Source organism: Dendropsophus ebraccatus, chromosome 11 (assembly GCF_027789765.1).
Source record: "Dendropsophus ebraccatus isolate aDenEbr1 chromosome 11, aDenEbr1.pat, whole genome shotgun sequence".
Taxonomy (NCBI): Eukaryota; Metazoa; Chordata; class Amphibia; order Anura; family Hylidae; genus Dendropsophus; species Dendropsophus ebraccatus.
The window spans coordinates 37,721,915-37,737,186 of NC_091464.1; the positions used below are offsets into that span (position 1 = coordinate 37,721,915).

Consider the following 15,272-nt stretch of genomic DNA (forward strand, 5'->3'; position numbering starts at 1 on the left):
GTATAGGACGCTCGGAGGGATTCGGCCGGGCCGTCTGAAGACGACATCGCAGACTGAAGATCGGAGACGAGTCGGCACGTGACAGGTATGTATAGCGCACCACACTTCCGGGTACACGGGTGGGGGTGGTGGGACACGGGGAAAGGGGCCATTCACAGACATAACATACATTACAAAGTTGTATAACTTTGTAATGTGTGTTATTTTGTGAATAATTCTTTACCGCCGCACTACCCCTTTAAAGGAGTTTTCTGTAACATTGATGGCCTGTTCACACCATAGGCCATCAATGTCTGATTGGCTGTTCAGAGGAGCCGCTCTTCCAACATCCATACACAGTGAACAGTGCTGGAAGCCTTGAACGGTCTACTGTGTAATGGTGAGCAGATTACTGCACCTCAGTTCCTGTTCAGTTTTATAGAAGCTGAGCTGAAGTAATCCATACCACGTCTACGTAGTAGATGGCACAGGGCTTCCAGCATTGCTTTCTGTGTATAGGTACTAGTGCTGCAAGCTGAACGTCCTCAGCACACCACCATTTGCTGCGTATGACTCCTGCTCAGACCCAGCTGGGCCTGCAGCTATATAGCCTGGAGTCTAGAACCCACAGAAAACATAGTCAATGGGAAGAAAATCTACAGCAAATGAAATGCAGCTAAATCCACTGTTAACACTATGGAGGAGATTCATCAAACATGGTGTAAAGTGAAACTGGCTCAGTTGCCCCTAGCAACCAATCAGATTCCACCTTTTATTTTCCAAAGAGTCTGTGAGGAATGAAAAGTGGAATCTGATTGGTTGCTAGGGGCAACTGAGCCAGTTTCACTTTACACCATGTTTGATAAATCTCTATGTGTGAGCATATCCTTACATGCTGTTAAATAGGGATGAGCGCAACTCAAGCAGATCACATTTGAATACCAGTGGCTGAAGTAGGATGCAGCCCCAGGCAGTTGGGGGAAGACTGTGGCTGTATCCATTCAAATGCCGAACATTCAGTCCCAAACATGCATGAGTTTCACTCATCTCTAATTTTAAATATTTAATCTGGTGAGCACCTCTAAGAGCATCAACTGGGCTCCAACGTTTGCGCTCTGTTTCTTCTAAGCCATTTTGAACTGTGTATTTTCTCCTCAGATAGGTGATGTGTGTTAGTTGTTACTTGCAGTATAGAATCTGCGTTATAAACTGTTGGTCACATTTTAAAGTGTTTGGTAGAAACTGTTTTACAACCTCTTGGTAAACCTGCCATAGGCTGTTAAACTGGGAAGGGGGGGGGGGGGGGAGAGGGTGACATTTGCATACGGCCACCTCAGCCATGCCTGATATATAGCCTAATTCCTCACTAGAGGCAAAATTACACAAGATTGACATTGTTCTTTTTTTTTATTATTATCTTTTGTATGTACTGAGCTTCGGTGGGGTGTTTCTGACTATACTACTGACCTTCCTGCATCCCAGTTCCCAGTATAATTCCTTTGCTTAGTCTTAACTCTTAAATCAGAAAAGCAATGTGAAATTACAGTACCAGCCAGGGTTAATTCTGATAAATTCAGTATGGATGTTGCTTCTTTTGCATGAAACGATGGAGACGTGATCACATGATTGCTCTTGTATAGCCAATGATCTAGTATTGCCCTTATGCTTTGATTGTCATTTCCATTGAATCAGTAAGGGTGACTTAAAAGGCAATCACTTTGAGTTGTTGATACCTAACCCTCTTACGTACTGAATCTATTATCCTTCTCTTTTTGCCTTCTTGCGCGTTACAGCGGAGGAAACCAAAGCATTTTCTGCATTGCTGTTATTGTGGATAATAGATGGTGTAAATGTGGTGTCTGGGCTGAGAGCGCTACGTGAATCATTCCCTGAATTACACTCACAGCCCTTCTTGCTTGTCCTGAGTCTATAGCACTGAATGAAGTCTCCGGGAGCAAATCGCACAGACCGCACCAACGTCTAGTCTGATAAAATGTCACATCCAATGTCTCCGTGATCTAATGATCACATATGGACAAGATGACGGCAAGATCAAGGTAAGGGGTTGGTTCAGGTATTTCTCGGTATAGATAGATATATGCACCTTTTAGGGTTGTTTTTTTGACACTACTTAAAGCAATAGAGCTACTTTTACCCCTTTGTGACCAAAGATCATTGATGCACTTATGTCTAGGTCACACTGGAGTGGAGAAAAAGGCTACTTTACGGGGGCAAACCACTCTATTGGGACACAGGAGGTCTTGCTAGTTTATGGGGGCACATTACGTTATGTGTTTTAGATGTGTATAACTTAAAGGAATCGAGATCATCACCAGTGAGCTATGCTTTCAAAATAGTTTTTGATTGTTTTGCTACTATTAGAGCTATTTGGTTAGGGAATAAATTCACTAGAGACAACCTTCTTCCCTCCATCTCAATTCTACAGGGACAGCTATCTAGTGCGAGAACTGTACCAAACAACACCTCCTATCTCTTCTACCTGGACCCGAGGTTCTTCTTACCAAATCTCAAGAATTTCGAGAATTTGTTGGTTCTGCTCTTGACCGATTATAATAAAAACACTAATGAACAGTTTTGGCAGAAAACAATTATAGTGCATGGTTCTTTGTTTCACATTAAACAAACATGAAATGTATTGTTTATATTTTGATATCTATGTGTTTAATTTTATGAATAAGAAGATCCAGCGATAGCAATGATGTAACATCAAGCAGATGTTTCAGTGACAATCTGGTTTACAAGATCCTCGTCATGTGAGATGCTTCATAACAAGCTTTAATGATTTCAATGCAGCAGTCCCTTTGAAACCATACTCTGCTAATCCATGTAATTTAATTTCTCGCTATTCTCCTTGTGTGTGACACACCTCCTTTCCTTTTGTATTACAGACCAAAGCGGTTAAAGGCAAACAAGCTTGGGCACTTAGAACAACATCAGTGAGAAGCCTTGGACCGCACGAGCTATAGAAAGTGGCAAGTGGTAGATCTGAAGCCATGGGATGTGGGACATCTGTCAAGACTGAATATCAAGGCAAAAAGTCTGAGAAGGGTAAGTGCCTTAAGTAGTATTATCTCATTTTCTCATACATTGAATTATAATTAGCATGATGACTCTAAGACATTTGCCATTAGTGTATACAGTAACATTTTTATTAGACATTGGTTATATGGGTGTATTTAGTGCATTTTTTTAATTTCTGCTTTCATTTATGTATGTTATCCTACTAAAAAGGGCTATATATATATATATATATATATATATTATATGTTATGAATTTTTTTTTTATCTAAATATGCAAGTTATGATGACCAGAGGAGGACAAGACAAACAAATACTTGTACTGTTGCACCTAAGTATTAAATGTCAGATTTAGAGGCAAATATGTTGGTGTAAGTGCCCTATTACATGGCCCTTTGAATGGTGATACCCTTCAAATTTAAACAATAATCGCCCTGTGTGTTAGCAGGAAACGATCAAAAAATCGTTCATGTGTCGTTAATCAAATCTTTTAAGCTGACCATAAAATCATTGTTAATCCTTCGCTATTTATTTGGTAATCATTTGCTAAAGATTCACATTGTTCGTTCTTTTGCTGGGATCAGAAGGAGTAAACAATTAATGACTATCATTCTGTGTGTTATGATGAATGATTTCAGGTAAAGGTGCGTTTACACGGAACGATTATCGTCCGAATTTGCACGATAACGATCGAATTCGAACAATAATCGTACGTGTAAACGCAGCGGACGATCAAACGACGAACGAGAAGTCGTTCATTTTGATCTTTCAACATGTTCTCAAATCGTCGTTCGTCGTTCACAAAAAATTCGCAGATCGTTCTGTGTAAACAGTCGTTCGACGATTTAACCAATGTGTGAGATAGGCTTAAGCGATCGCAAAACGATTGCAAAACGATTTTCCGTACGATATAATGTACCGTCTAAACGCTGATCATTATGAAAAAAAAATCGTTACTCCGACATCGTTAATCGTACGATCGGACCAATTATCGTTTCATGTAAACGCAGCATTATTCCCAAAAGCTCTTGTTTGCGAATGTTTATCGGTAATTGTTAAAAATCGCTTTGTCTAATAGGATTCTAAGAGTGTGCATGTCTTTTTCGGGCACAAACAGAGCTCTTCATAGTATTCCTGTGCTAATAATTTCAATACAAGTTGCCTAATGGCCCAGTAGAACATATACTTTAGCTCTCGGCACAGTGTCCCTATTAACACATAACATGGTACAACAGGTCTATTTATTTAAAAAAAAAAACTAATTAATAATTCTTTCATTTACAACGAGATCTATCATGATAAATCTTATGAAATTAGATGAAAACCACCTGCATAATATTGTGTAGGTCCTCCATGTGCCATCAAAACATCTCTGACCCAGTCAGGCATAGACTCCACAAGAGTATTTAAGGTGTCCTGTGGTGTTTGGCATCAAGACCTTGCAGCAGATCCAGGAAACCCCAACCCAGGAAACTCAGGACTACCGTGACAAGAGCCCAAGGGACCGATCACAACCTGGCAGATTACCGATCATTTTGGGGAACAGTACAAACCGGCCATACACAAAGCAGGTACCAACATCACACCTGTGTGCTGGACTAGCACTGGCGCCACGTCAACCACAATCACTGGCCGTGTACTGTAGCAAATAAATCCACCACAATTCCACATATGGTTAATCGAAGTAGGGAATTTGGAGACCAAGTCAACATCTGAAACATGCACAAAAAGACCAGCACCGAAGATTTTCCAGCAGAAGATTGCCCAGAGCAATACACTGACAACTTTTGAATTTTACTACTATATTATTTGTTCCCCAGAACAGCTATGCACATGCACTTGGCATCCATATAATGTAAAAGAAAATGATTCATGAGGCAAGGTTACCTTCTTCCCAGTCATTTCTCATTCCTTATTACACCATTGTGCTGTGCATGCTGCAGTAGTTACAAGGTAGAGAAGTTTTGATCGGTCCTGGTCTGAGTTTGTGCAGCCCTTGATTTAAAGTTGTAAATTAATAAACATGTACTTACCTGCCCACATTTCCCCGGTGTCCTTCCGCCTTGTTTGTGTTATTTCCTGGTCACTGCAGCTTCAGCTCATAGTTCTCTGAAGTGACAAGCCACTCAGCCAATCACTGGCCAAGACAGGACAGCACCACGGCCATTGATTATTACATGGAGTAATATCTACCCGAATCTGCTTGATTTGGCAGAGAAACACACTGTGTAATAGAGCCCCAACAGGCTTGTTCTGTGAGTTTCTTGGGTAATGCGTTCTATACATATGGTGCAGCTTGGGTAAAGTTCTGAAGGCGTGAGAGGTAGGGATTATGGAGGAAGTTAGATGTAAGTCATTAAGAGAGTGTAAAGCATGGGTATGGTGGTAGACAGAGAAGAGTCAAGAGGTGCAGCCCTGTGGGAAAGGAAAGCAAGAGAAGTTTGTATTGTGCTGAAAGGGGAGCCAATGTAGTGACTGCCACAAGGGGGAGGCTTTGGTGTAGCAGTTGGAGAGGGACATTACTCTGGCATTAACCCCTTAAGGACAGAGCCAATTTCGATTTTTGCATTTTCGTTTTTTCCTCCTTGTGCTTAAAAGGCCACAGCACTTGCATTTTTCCACCTAGAAACCCACATGAGCCCTTATTTTTTGCATCACTAATTGTACTTTGCAATGACAGGCTGAATTTTTGCATAAAGTACACTGCGAAACCAGAAAAAAATTCAAAGTGTGGTGAAATTGAAAAAAAAACCCTCATTTTGTTTATTTGGGGGAAATGTGTTTTTACGCCATTCGCCCTGGGGTAAAACTGACTTGTTATATATGTTCCTCAAGTCATTACGATTAAAACGATATGTAACATGTATAACTTATATTGTATCTGATGGCCTGTAAAAAATTCAAACCATTGTCAACAAATATACGTCACTTAAAATCGCTCCATTCACAGGCTTATAGCGCTTTTATCCTTTGGTCTATGGGGCTGTGTGAGGTGTCATTTTTTGCGCCATGATGTGATCTTTCTATTGGTACCTTGATTGCGCATATACGACTTTTTGATCGCTTTTTATTACAATTTTTCTGGATTTGATGCAACCAAAAATGCGCAATTTTGCACTTTGGGATTTTTTTGCGCTGACGCCGTTTACCGTGCGAGATCAGGAATGTGATTAATTAATAGTTCAGGCGATTACGCACGCGGCGATGTTTATTTATTTATTTATTTGTTTACTTTTATTAATAACCTGGGGAAAGGGGGGTGATTCAGACTTTTATTAGGGGAGGGGGCTTTTTACTATTAACAACACTTTTTTTTTTACTTTTACACTTATACTAGAAGCCCCCCTGGGGGACTTCTAGTATATACACTTGGATCTCTCATTGAGATCTCTGCAGCATAGATATGCTGCAGAGATCCATGAGATAGGCACTCGTTTACTTCCGGCTGCTGCAGCGCCATCTTGGAGCAGTCCCCGGCCGGCTTCAGTTACGGAGATCACTCCTCCGGGATAACATCCCGGAGGAGCGATCTTCCCACTAGACACCAGGGATGACGCTGCATCCGGAAATCGGATGCAGCTGTCAACTTTGACAGCTGCATCTGATTACTGTATTAGCAGGCACGGCGATCGGACCGTACCCGCTAATACCTGCGGTCCCGGGCTACAAGCGGCACCCGGGACCGCCGCGGTTCAGAGCGCGGCCGCCGCGCGGCCCTGCTCTGAACGTCCCTAACGGCATCAGGGCGTAAATATACGCCCTATGTCGTTAAGGGGTTAAGAATGGGCCGGAGAGGGGTGAGTTTAGGGAAGGGAATGCAGATTAAAAAGGAATTGCAGTAGTCAAGGTTTAAGGAGAGAGTTGAGGGTGTCAAAGAGGCACGAGAGTGGTGAAGTAGTATTGCTTAGCAGAGTGAAGAGCAAAGTAGTAGGTTTTTTTTTAGCACAAACTTATAATGTAGTAAAGTGGTGTTTTGGATTTCCTCCATAGACATTCAGCACACCTAGAGTGCCGTCAAAAAACATGAGCTCTAGATGTGTACTAGTGGGCCAGGGGCATATTAACTTTACCATAGGCCCCGGGCTGTTTAGTAAGCTTGAGCCCCCCCATCCCATTGTGATTATGGCAACACTAGCATGGTGTTCATAGTACAGGATAAATAATGTCATTATGCCCTGATTTTTGCAAAATTGCGGTATAAAAGCATGATTTTTTGCAAATCATGGCAGAACTATAGTCAGGAGACAATACACTACTGAAAGTAAAAAACTTTTTGGGTGGCCATGGGCCCCCCAGGAGCTCAGGGCCCCGGGCTACCGCCCGAAACGAACCTATTATAATCCGCTACTGCAGTGCACCGACCTGTGAGATTAGTACAGGGCCGTTTCGAGGCTTTCTGCCGCCTGAGGCGAACCTAAGCTGCCCCCCCCACCAGGGGCCCATGATTTCACCCCACCCCCCGGGAACATACCAAAGCGCAGGGCAACAGCTCTTTCTCAGACGAAAACTGGAACTGCCCTCCTGCTTCCTAGTGACCACAGCTGCGTAGCACTGAGGCGGATGGCTGTGGCCCACACAGACAACCAATGAGGAACAAGGCTGCCGGGTGACGTCGGACAGGGAACCCTGGGGTACGTGGGGATGCCGGGAGCGCGGACGGCAAGATGTGTGGTGAACCTATGACTGCTGCTGTCATTTTAGCTAAGTTAAACTTAACTAAAACGACAGCGGGGAAGATCTTGCAGAATCTGCTGCCTGAGGCAGAATGCTCATTCCACCTCATGGCAGAAGCGGCTCTGGCTCAGCACTCACTTCCCCTTGTTCCCCGCTGGCTGCCTGTGCTATTACAAGGAGCAACAAGCAGCAGACCGTCACTGACATAATTGTGATCTTTCAGCATGTTGAAGACGACAATAAGCCGACATTGTCCATGTCAGCTGTTCGTTGCCTTTCAACATGCACTATTACACGCATATTATTGGCCTGAAGAGTAAGCAAGGATAAGTAAGACCGATTGTTGTTTAGTGTAATAGAGCCTTAAGAGTTGTTGGTGGTTGGTACATAGTTTTTTTTTTTTTTTTGAGTGAGGTGGGGTGTCAGGAGGAGCAGGGCCAGCTCCAGGTATTTGTGGGCCCTTGGGCGACAGAGCCTCAGTGGGCCCCTTTGTGGAGCAAATCATGTGGTAACAGTAGGTACTACAGAGACCAAAATATTTTGTGTGCCCCCATATAGTAGTTAGGACCTGTCAGTGCACTATATAGTAGATAAGCCCCCTTTGGCATGCTTGAGAAAGGTTCTGAGTAGTAGTTAACACATTGCACTTTTGACTTACAGGTGACGTCTGATCGGAGTTAACTTTTCTTTCCATCTGGCCAAAGCCACAACTCTTCTCTCCAGAATCTGCCAGAAAAACATTTCAGTCTTTGCTCCAGCACATCTGTGCTCCATTATAGTAACAAAGGCCCTCCATTTAATAAGTTGATCCCCTTTGTGCTCCCATATTGTAGTTAGATCCCTCTGAGCCTCCATGTAGTGATAGGCCTTCCCTGTGCTGTGTCCCCAAATTGTATTAGTCCACCCTTATATGCTCCACTATAGTTTATAGGCCCCTCTGTGCCCCTTTGAGTAGTTTGGCCCTCTCTGTACTTTTATTTAAACCCTTCCTCCCTACCTTCACATGCTATTAGGCCCCCTCTGTGCTCCAATTTAGTATAGGCCCCCACCGTGCCACCATATGGTATGGGTCCCCATCTGCAGTATCTCCCCTATAGTATACCCCTCTCTACAGCATCCTCCATATAGTATAGGCACTCTCTATGGAGTCCCCCATATAATATAGCCCCCCCTCTACAGCATCCCCCATATAGTATAGCTCCCCCCTCTACAGCATCCACCATATATTGTATAGCCCCCCCGTCTAAGGTATCCCCCATATAGTATAGCATCCCTCATATATTGTATAGGACCCCCCCTACAGCATTCCTCAAATAGTATACACCCCCTTTCTGCAGCATTCCCTATATTGTATAGTCCTCTACTCTGCAGCATAGTATAGGTCCCTGCTGTGTAAGACAAAAAAAGGATACTCACCTTCTCCCCTGCCATCTCTCTCTTCTTTGATCCACAGCAACTATTCAGAATTTCCTGTGCAGACAGTGCGACACACAGCTGTCTGAACCAGAAGTATTCTTCTCCAACGCAGCGCCGCCAGATCCCTCTCCTCTCCGTAGCAGTCAGGGGCATTTTAACGTCCCGCTATTGGTAGCAGTGCTAAGGTCTGTCACTGGGCACTGGGCAAAGTCTATGGAAGACTAGGTCAGGGGTATTGTAGTGTCAGAGACCAATGGAGGAAGTTAGGGAAAGAAACCAAGAGGGGTTGTCAATGGGGATGTTAAAAATCACCCATGATGGGAGCAGGAATATCAGAGGATAGAAAGTAAGGACGCTGGGTAGCAAAATGATCAAAAAGTGACAAGGTGAGCCAGGGGGCAATAGATGACTGCAAAGTGTCTAGAAGAGTCTGATGGTGTGCACCTCAAAAGATGGGAATGAGAGAGGGTACAGGCCGAATGACTTGGCAAGTGCAGTTTGGGGAGAGAAGTACACCGACTCCTCCACCATGTCAATTCTTAGGTCTATGAGTATAGGAAAATTGTAAGCCACCAGTCAAATGGTGTCCTGCCATGTAAAAGACGCCATCATGCTAGGATTATAAAGGTTGTTACTTAATGCTGTTACTTAACAGATTTATTCCCGAAAGGAACCAAAACAAATGACGTGTGTGCTCTGAGGTGTGTGTTATTTCATTATTTGGCATCAGTTTTCATCGATTACGCTGCTAAAACAAGTGCTATCTTGCCCCCTATTATGGTAACTGCTTGTTTGTTTTCCTGCTTCCATCCCTTGTGTTTACCTGATGCCTTCAGGTAAATTATAGGTAAAATACACCTTATTTCTAGCTGAAGAACACACTATCATTAAATATGATTGAAGCTTTTGCTTTGTCTCTTATTTTAGTCCCTTAACCCCTTAAGGACCAAGCCTGAAATGACCTTAAGAATCGGGCCACTTTTGTGTTTTCGTTTTTTCCTCCTCGCCCTATAAGACCCATAACTCTTTTATTATTCCGCCTACAGCGCCATGTGAGGGCTTGTATTTTTCAGGAACAGGTGTACTTTCTAATGGCATCTTTTAATCTGCCATAAAATGAATGACGGAATCCCCCAAATATCATTTATGGGATGAATTTGGGTTAAAAAAAGCGATTCTGCAAAGTTTGGGGGGGAGGGGGGGGTTCCGTGTTTACGTAATGCACTTTACGGTAAAACTGACATTCTTTTGTTATACCATAGGTCGGTCTGAACACAGCGATATGCATGTTTACTACAGTGACAAGTGTTATTATTTTTATTAGCAGTAAGACAATTTTTGCAAACAAGTCTATTTAAAATGGTCCTATTGTGACTCTTCTAGCGCTTTTATTTTTTCACCTACGGGGTCATATGGGGCATGATTTTTTGCGTCATGATCTCTAGTTTTTACAAGTAACATTTTTTTCCAGATCAGACGGATTGATAGCTTTTTAATAAATTTTTTTATACATAAAATGTAATTTAAAAAAGCAATCTCTGTATTTTTTTTTACCACTTTTTGTTCACGCAGTTTACCGTGCAGGAACAATATTATTTTATTTTAATAGATTGGACGATTACGCACGCTACGCTATATTATATGTTAATTAACTTTATTATTTTTATGTGTTTTATGTATAAAATGGGACAGGGGGGTGATTTTCACTTTTATTGGGGGAGGGGCTTTGGGACATTTTTTAAAACTTTTATAAATTATTTTTTTTACACTTTTATAGTCCCATTAGGGGACTTTTACATACATACATTGGATTTCATACACTGATCACTGCTATTCCATAGCATAGCAGGGATCAGTGTAATTTGCAATCTTCTGATAGCGCCTGCCTGTGGCCTGTGGCAAACTCAGAAGATCGGACTGCACGGAGGTAAGGACATGCTGCGGGGGCCCCAATCGGTAAGTGACCTGAGATAGCCCGGTCACTTACACTTAATTGCCGCATTTAAGGGGTTAATGGCGGACGGCCACGCGATCGCAGCAGCCCGGCATTAACAGCGGGGGCCCGGTTGCTTCATAGCATGGCCCCCCCCCGCGCAGGGCGTGCATTTACGCCCCTTTGCATTAAGGCCCAGCCTGCAGGAGGGTAAATGTACGCCCCTGGTTGTTAAGGGGTTAAAGAGATCTGTCACTAGCAGCAGGGGCTGTGATTTTACCTAATAATATATAATATTAAAGGGGTACTTGAAGAGCCGCTGTAAGTCTACTATACTATATATAGTCTATATGCCATCAGACAGATTTCCCATAGGAAAACCTATAATTTTTTATTGCCCATATACCACTAATATATTTGCTTTTATAATGATCTTAGCTTTTCTCAATAATATATCCACCCTTTTTTATTTAGCGATTAAAGCCGCAGTGCTGATACAGAGATGGTATCGTTTCTACATGGCAAGATTAGAAATGAGACGGCGTTATACACTAAATATTTTTCAGTCTATTGAGTATGCAGAAGAACAGGCTCAGCTTCAGGTCAGTAACATTTTTATTTAAAAAAATATATACAGTATATTTGCGCACACACACACACACACACACACAGACACACACACATATATATACATGGTTTTTATCTGCAACTTCAGGAGTCTTCACCTTCATTCAAGGACTTCACAGCAATGCAGACTTGCCTACTATTTTTAGTAAAATCACTACCATGCTGTAATTGTGATGTTTACCAATAAGGATAAGCACGTCTCAGATTGTTTGGACCCGAACACTCTGCATTTGATTACCGGTGGCTGAAGAAGTTGGATGCAGCCCCAAGGCTGTCTGGAAAACATGAATACACCCTATGGCCTATGGCTGTATCCATGTTTTACATGATTCTCTGGGGCTGTATCTAACTTTTTCAGATGCAGAAAGTTCTGGTTTGGATAAACCCAAGCATGCATAAGATCTTCTCATTTATTAACCAATAGTTCCAAGAGTTACAACTATAGTTTCAGCATGATCCCATATGGCGCATACTTGCAGTCCTACAGCAGCTCACTCATGGCACTAAGTTTAGTTATGTTTTTATTATTCCTTCCTTTCCATCTCTCTTGTGTTCCAGCTATCCAACTTCTTTACATTCATGATGGATCACTATGCACAGATGAATGAGCATCACACAGATCCAGGTAAAAATTTACTTATTCTAAAAGCAGTCCCCCAAAACGTAGCAAATGCATAGAAATGCAAAAACGTCAGCGGAGCCTCACTAACGAGTCTCAAAACACAGTAAAAAAAACAGGCAAAGGGGTGGCTCCTGTAAGGAGACCACCAAAATCACCATAATGGCCAATATCCAATTCAGTTATGAGTGTAAAGATATCACAAGGGACATCCCAAAGCCAGGTAATTCACATCCTGTTTTGGGGTATTGCCCCTCATCAGTGTGGAGTAGGATTCTGGCTAGCAGGGGCTATGCCAAGTAGACCACTCACATATAACGATCACTGATCTCAGGGAGACCACCTAGAGAATACACTGTGGTTTGCTGGTTAAAGGGAACCTTTCAACCCCCGTGTCGGGGTGAAGACCGCCCGACCCCTGCTAGAGCCTCGGATACTTACCCCATCTCGCCAAGTTCCGCTCCTGGAGCTGGTCCTGGGACGGAGATATCCTTGTCGGAAGGCCGGCACGCGCGCTGCATAGATGGGTCAGATGCCCATAGAGAATGAATGAAGCCGTCATTCTCTATGGGCGTCGGACACATCTCTGCAGCTCATGCGCCGGGCTTCCGACATGGATATCTTCGTCCCAGGACCGGCTCCAGGAGCGGAACTTGGCGAGATGGGGTAAGTATCCGGAGCTGTAGCGGGGGGTCGGGCGTCCTTCACATCGGCACAGGGGGTGACAGGTTCCCTTTAAAGCACTCCACACAGTAAAAACCTAGGTGCATTGCCCCCTGGGAAATTTAATTATGCAAAAAAGTTAGTAAAGCCTCATTACTGAGTCTCCAGCGAACCACAATATCTTCTTTAGCTGGTCTACCTGAGATCAGTGATCGGTTTGTCCTGCAAAGAAGGATATGCAAGCATCTTAGTCAGCATTGGCCTATCTACGGCCATACCAGTTTCTGAGGGGTCTAGTTGAGGATGTGCTCATTCAAGCGCAGGAATACTGTTCTTTTTTCTGGGGGTAAAAACATGATGGTGTCTTTATTTTGTCTAACTCCATCATGTGAGTATTCCATTGTGCAGGAAAACAGATGTACAATAGGAACCTACTATTAATGTCAATGGACAACAATAGCTGGCAGTCCCATAGACAATGGTTTGTCTGTATGCACACATGACCACCAGAGATTTAACTGATTTACAGCTGAGATTTATTCTGTTTGACCACGGACTGTACATAAAGTGTATACATGTTTATTTTTAAAACAATACTCAATATACTCAATAAATATGCAATGCAAATAAAGTATGTGAAGGTTTTACTTCTCACAAATAAGAACCGCTGGGATTAGTCTGACTGTGGTGACTTTAGAGAATAAAGAATTCGTCACATTTCAAAGCATTAAACAAAATTCAAAGACTAGGACATAATACATATGACATAAATACTTTTCCAGACTTGATTTTTGATATAGTCAACTCTTCAAAAGAAGGGCAAAAGAAGCTTAAGGCCTATGAAACGATTGAAGTTCCTGACTCTTACGATGGACCGAAGCTTTCCTTCCCATTATCTGTGTCTGACACGAACACCCTTCTCCATGCTTTCAAGCAAGAAAAGGTAGGCAGACCGATCAGATGAGTAGATCCATAAACATTGCTATATTTGTTGTTCACATCATTAGAACTCACCTGATCCATCCTTATCCCTTACCCTCTTCACACCTCATTTACCCACACTGCACCACTGGCTGCTTTTATCACAATAAAAAACTATTTCATCTATGGGTAAATGCCAGTAGCTTATTCTACACAGATGATTATTATTCTAATTTACCTTTAAGCTTTTACCTTGAGAGTTTGAACTTTTTATACTTATTTTCATATTTACCTTTTATAGGTCTTCTTTTTAAGGCCATGTTCAGACACTGTATAACAGCGGCTATTCTGTGACACAGCCGTGTCACATACCAGCCACTGTCTGTGAAGGTCACCCCTGACGGTAATGCAGTACCAGCTGGATGAACATTGCTTCTTAATTGGAATTGGAATGCGGGTACATTCGGCTGTGCCCACGTTTCAATTAACCACAGCAGACAATGTAAAGCATGGCCAGAGCCGTTCTTTACATTGTCTGCACTGTCAATTTTGTAGTGCCACTATTCAATGAATACACTCTGGATCCCATAGTAGTGTATGCAATTGGGCTATGTTCTTACATAGTATTTCTGTCAGTCTTTTTCCAACCAAAACCAAATCTTGTCAGTTCCACATCTGATTTTGGTTAAAAAAAATAGACGGAAACAATATGGGGGCGTACTCGTAAATAAAGCTCCTTCCCCTTTTTCCCAACAGGGCTCTGGGCAACAAATCTACATCTGCTTCTAGCATGATTTACACCTGCGATCATGATAAATCAGACATGAGAGGAGGCCAAGTTTCTTTTCCAACTTGCCTGCCCTCCCCCCTTCCACCCATAATGCAAGAAGGGTATATGGTAGACCTAAGCTAGAGAGAAGAGGCAAATCTATGTCTTCTCCCTGATGTGCACCAGGGGCACAGTCATAGTAAATGTCCCCCTTTGTGTAAACATAGCCTTTAACTGGGGCTTTCAGATCATACCAAAATTTAGCCATTGGCCGTAAAAGGGTTAAAAAATACTTACAAGGTGTACTTGTTCTTAATAGGTATTTATAAGCAGTACAATATGCAATGCACTATTGTCATAGGAATTTGTTATAATTACAGTATAAACTGTTCATGTTCCAGCAACTTCATGCCCGATATGTCCTACAGCTCTTCCATGAAATCAAAAAGTTCCTAAAACAAATGCCAAACATTGTTCATTTAACTACATCCTACTCCAAACAGATCACCATATGTGGTAAGTACTGCCTGCAGACAAAGTTTATCAGAATACACTGTACAGCTGTACATGTAATGTCACTTGTTATGACGGGTAGTTACTTCTAGCATACAATCAGTGTGTCATTGTACTAT

The 15,272-nt window shown here is 42.5% G+C and overlaps 1 protein-coding gene across 9 annotated transcripts in view; it reads left to right on the forward strand.

Annotated features, from left to right (window-relative positions):
* The window catches only part of PPEF1 (protein phosphatase with EF-hand domain 1), a 71,161-nt gene that overhangs the window by 6,836 nt on the left and 49,053 nt on the right, over positions 1-15,272 (forward strand). For 3 of the 9 annotated variants that reach the window (XM_069945387.1, XM_069945390.1, XM_069945398.1), the window contains exons 2-6: positions 2,889-3,048; positions 11,516-11,643; positions 12,227-12,293; positions 13,733-13,893; positions 15,021-15,156. In XM_069945387.1, the coding sequence (XP_069801488.1) occupies positions 2,994-3,048; positions 11,516-11,643; positions 12,227-12,293; positions 13,733-13,893; positions 15,021-15,156 (547 nt within the window). In that variant the 5' untranslated portion in view covers positions 2,889-2,993. Of the gene's footprint in view, positions 1-21; positions 86-1,057; positions 1,142-1,772; positions 2,037-2,888; positions 3,049-11,515; positions 11,644-12,226; positions 12,294-13,732; positions 13,894-15,020; positions 15,157-15,272 lie in introns of those variants that run through there. The other 6 variants (XM_069945391.1, XM_069945400.1, XM_069945388.1 and 3 more) reach the window with 5 other exon arrangements.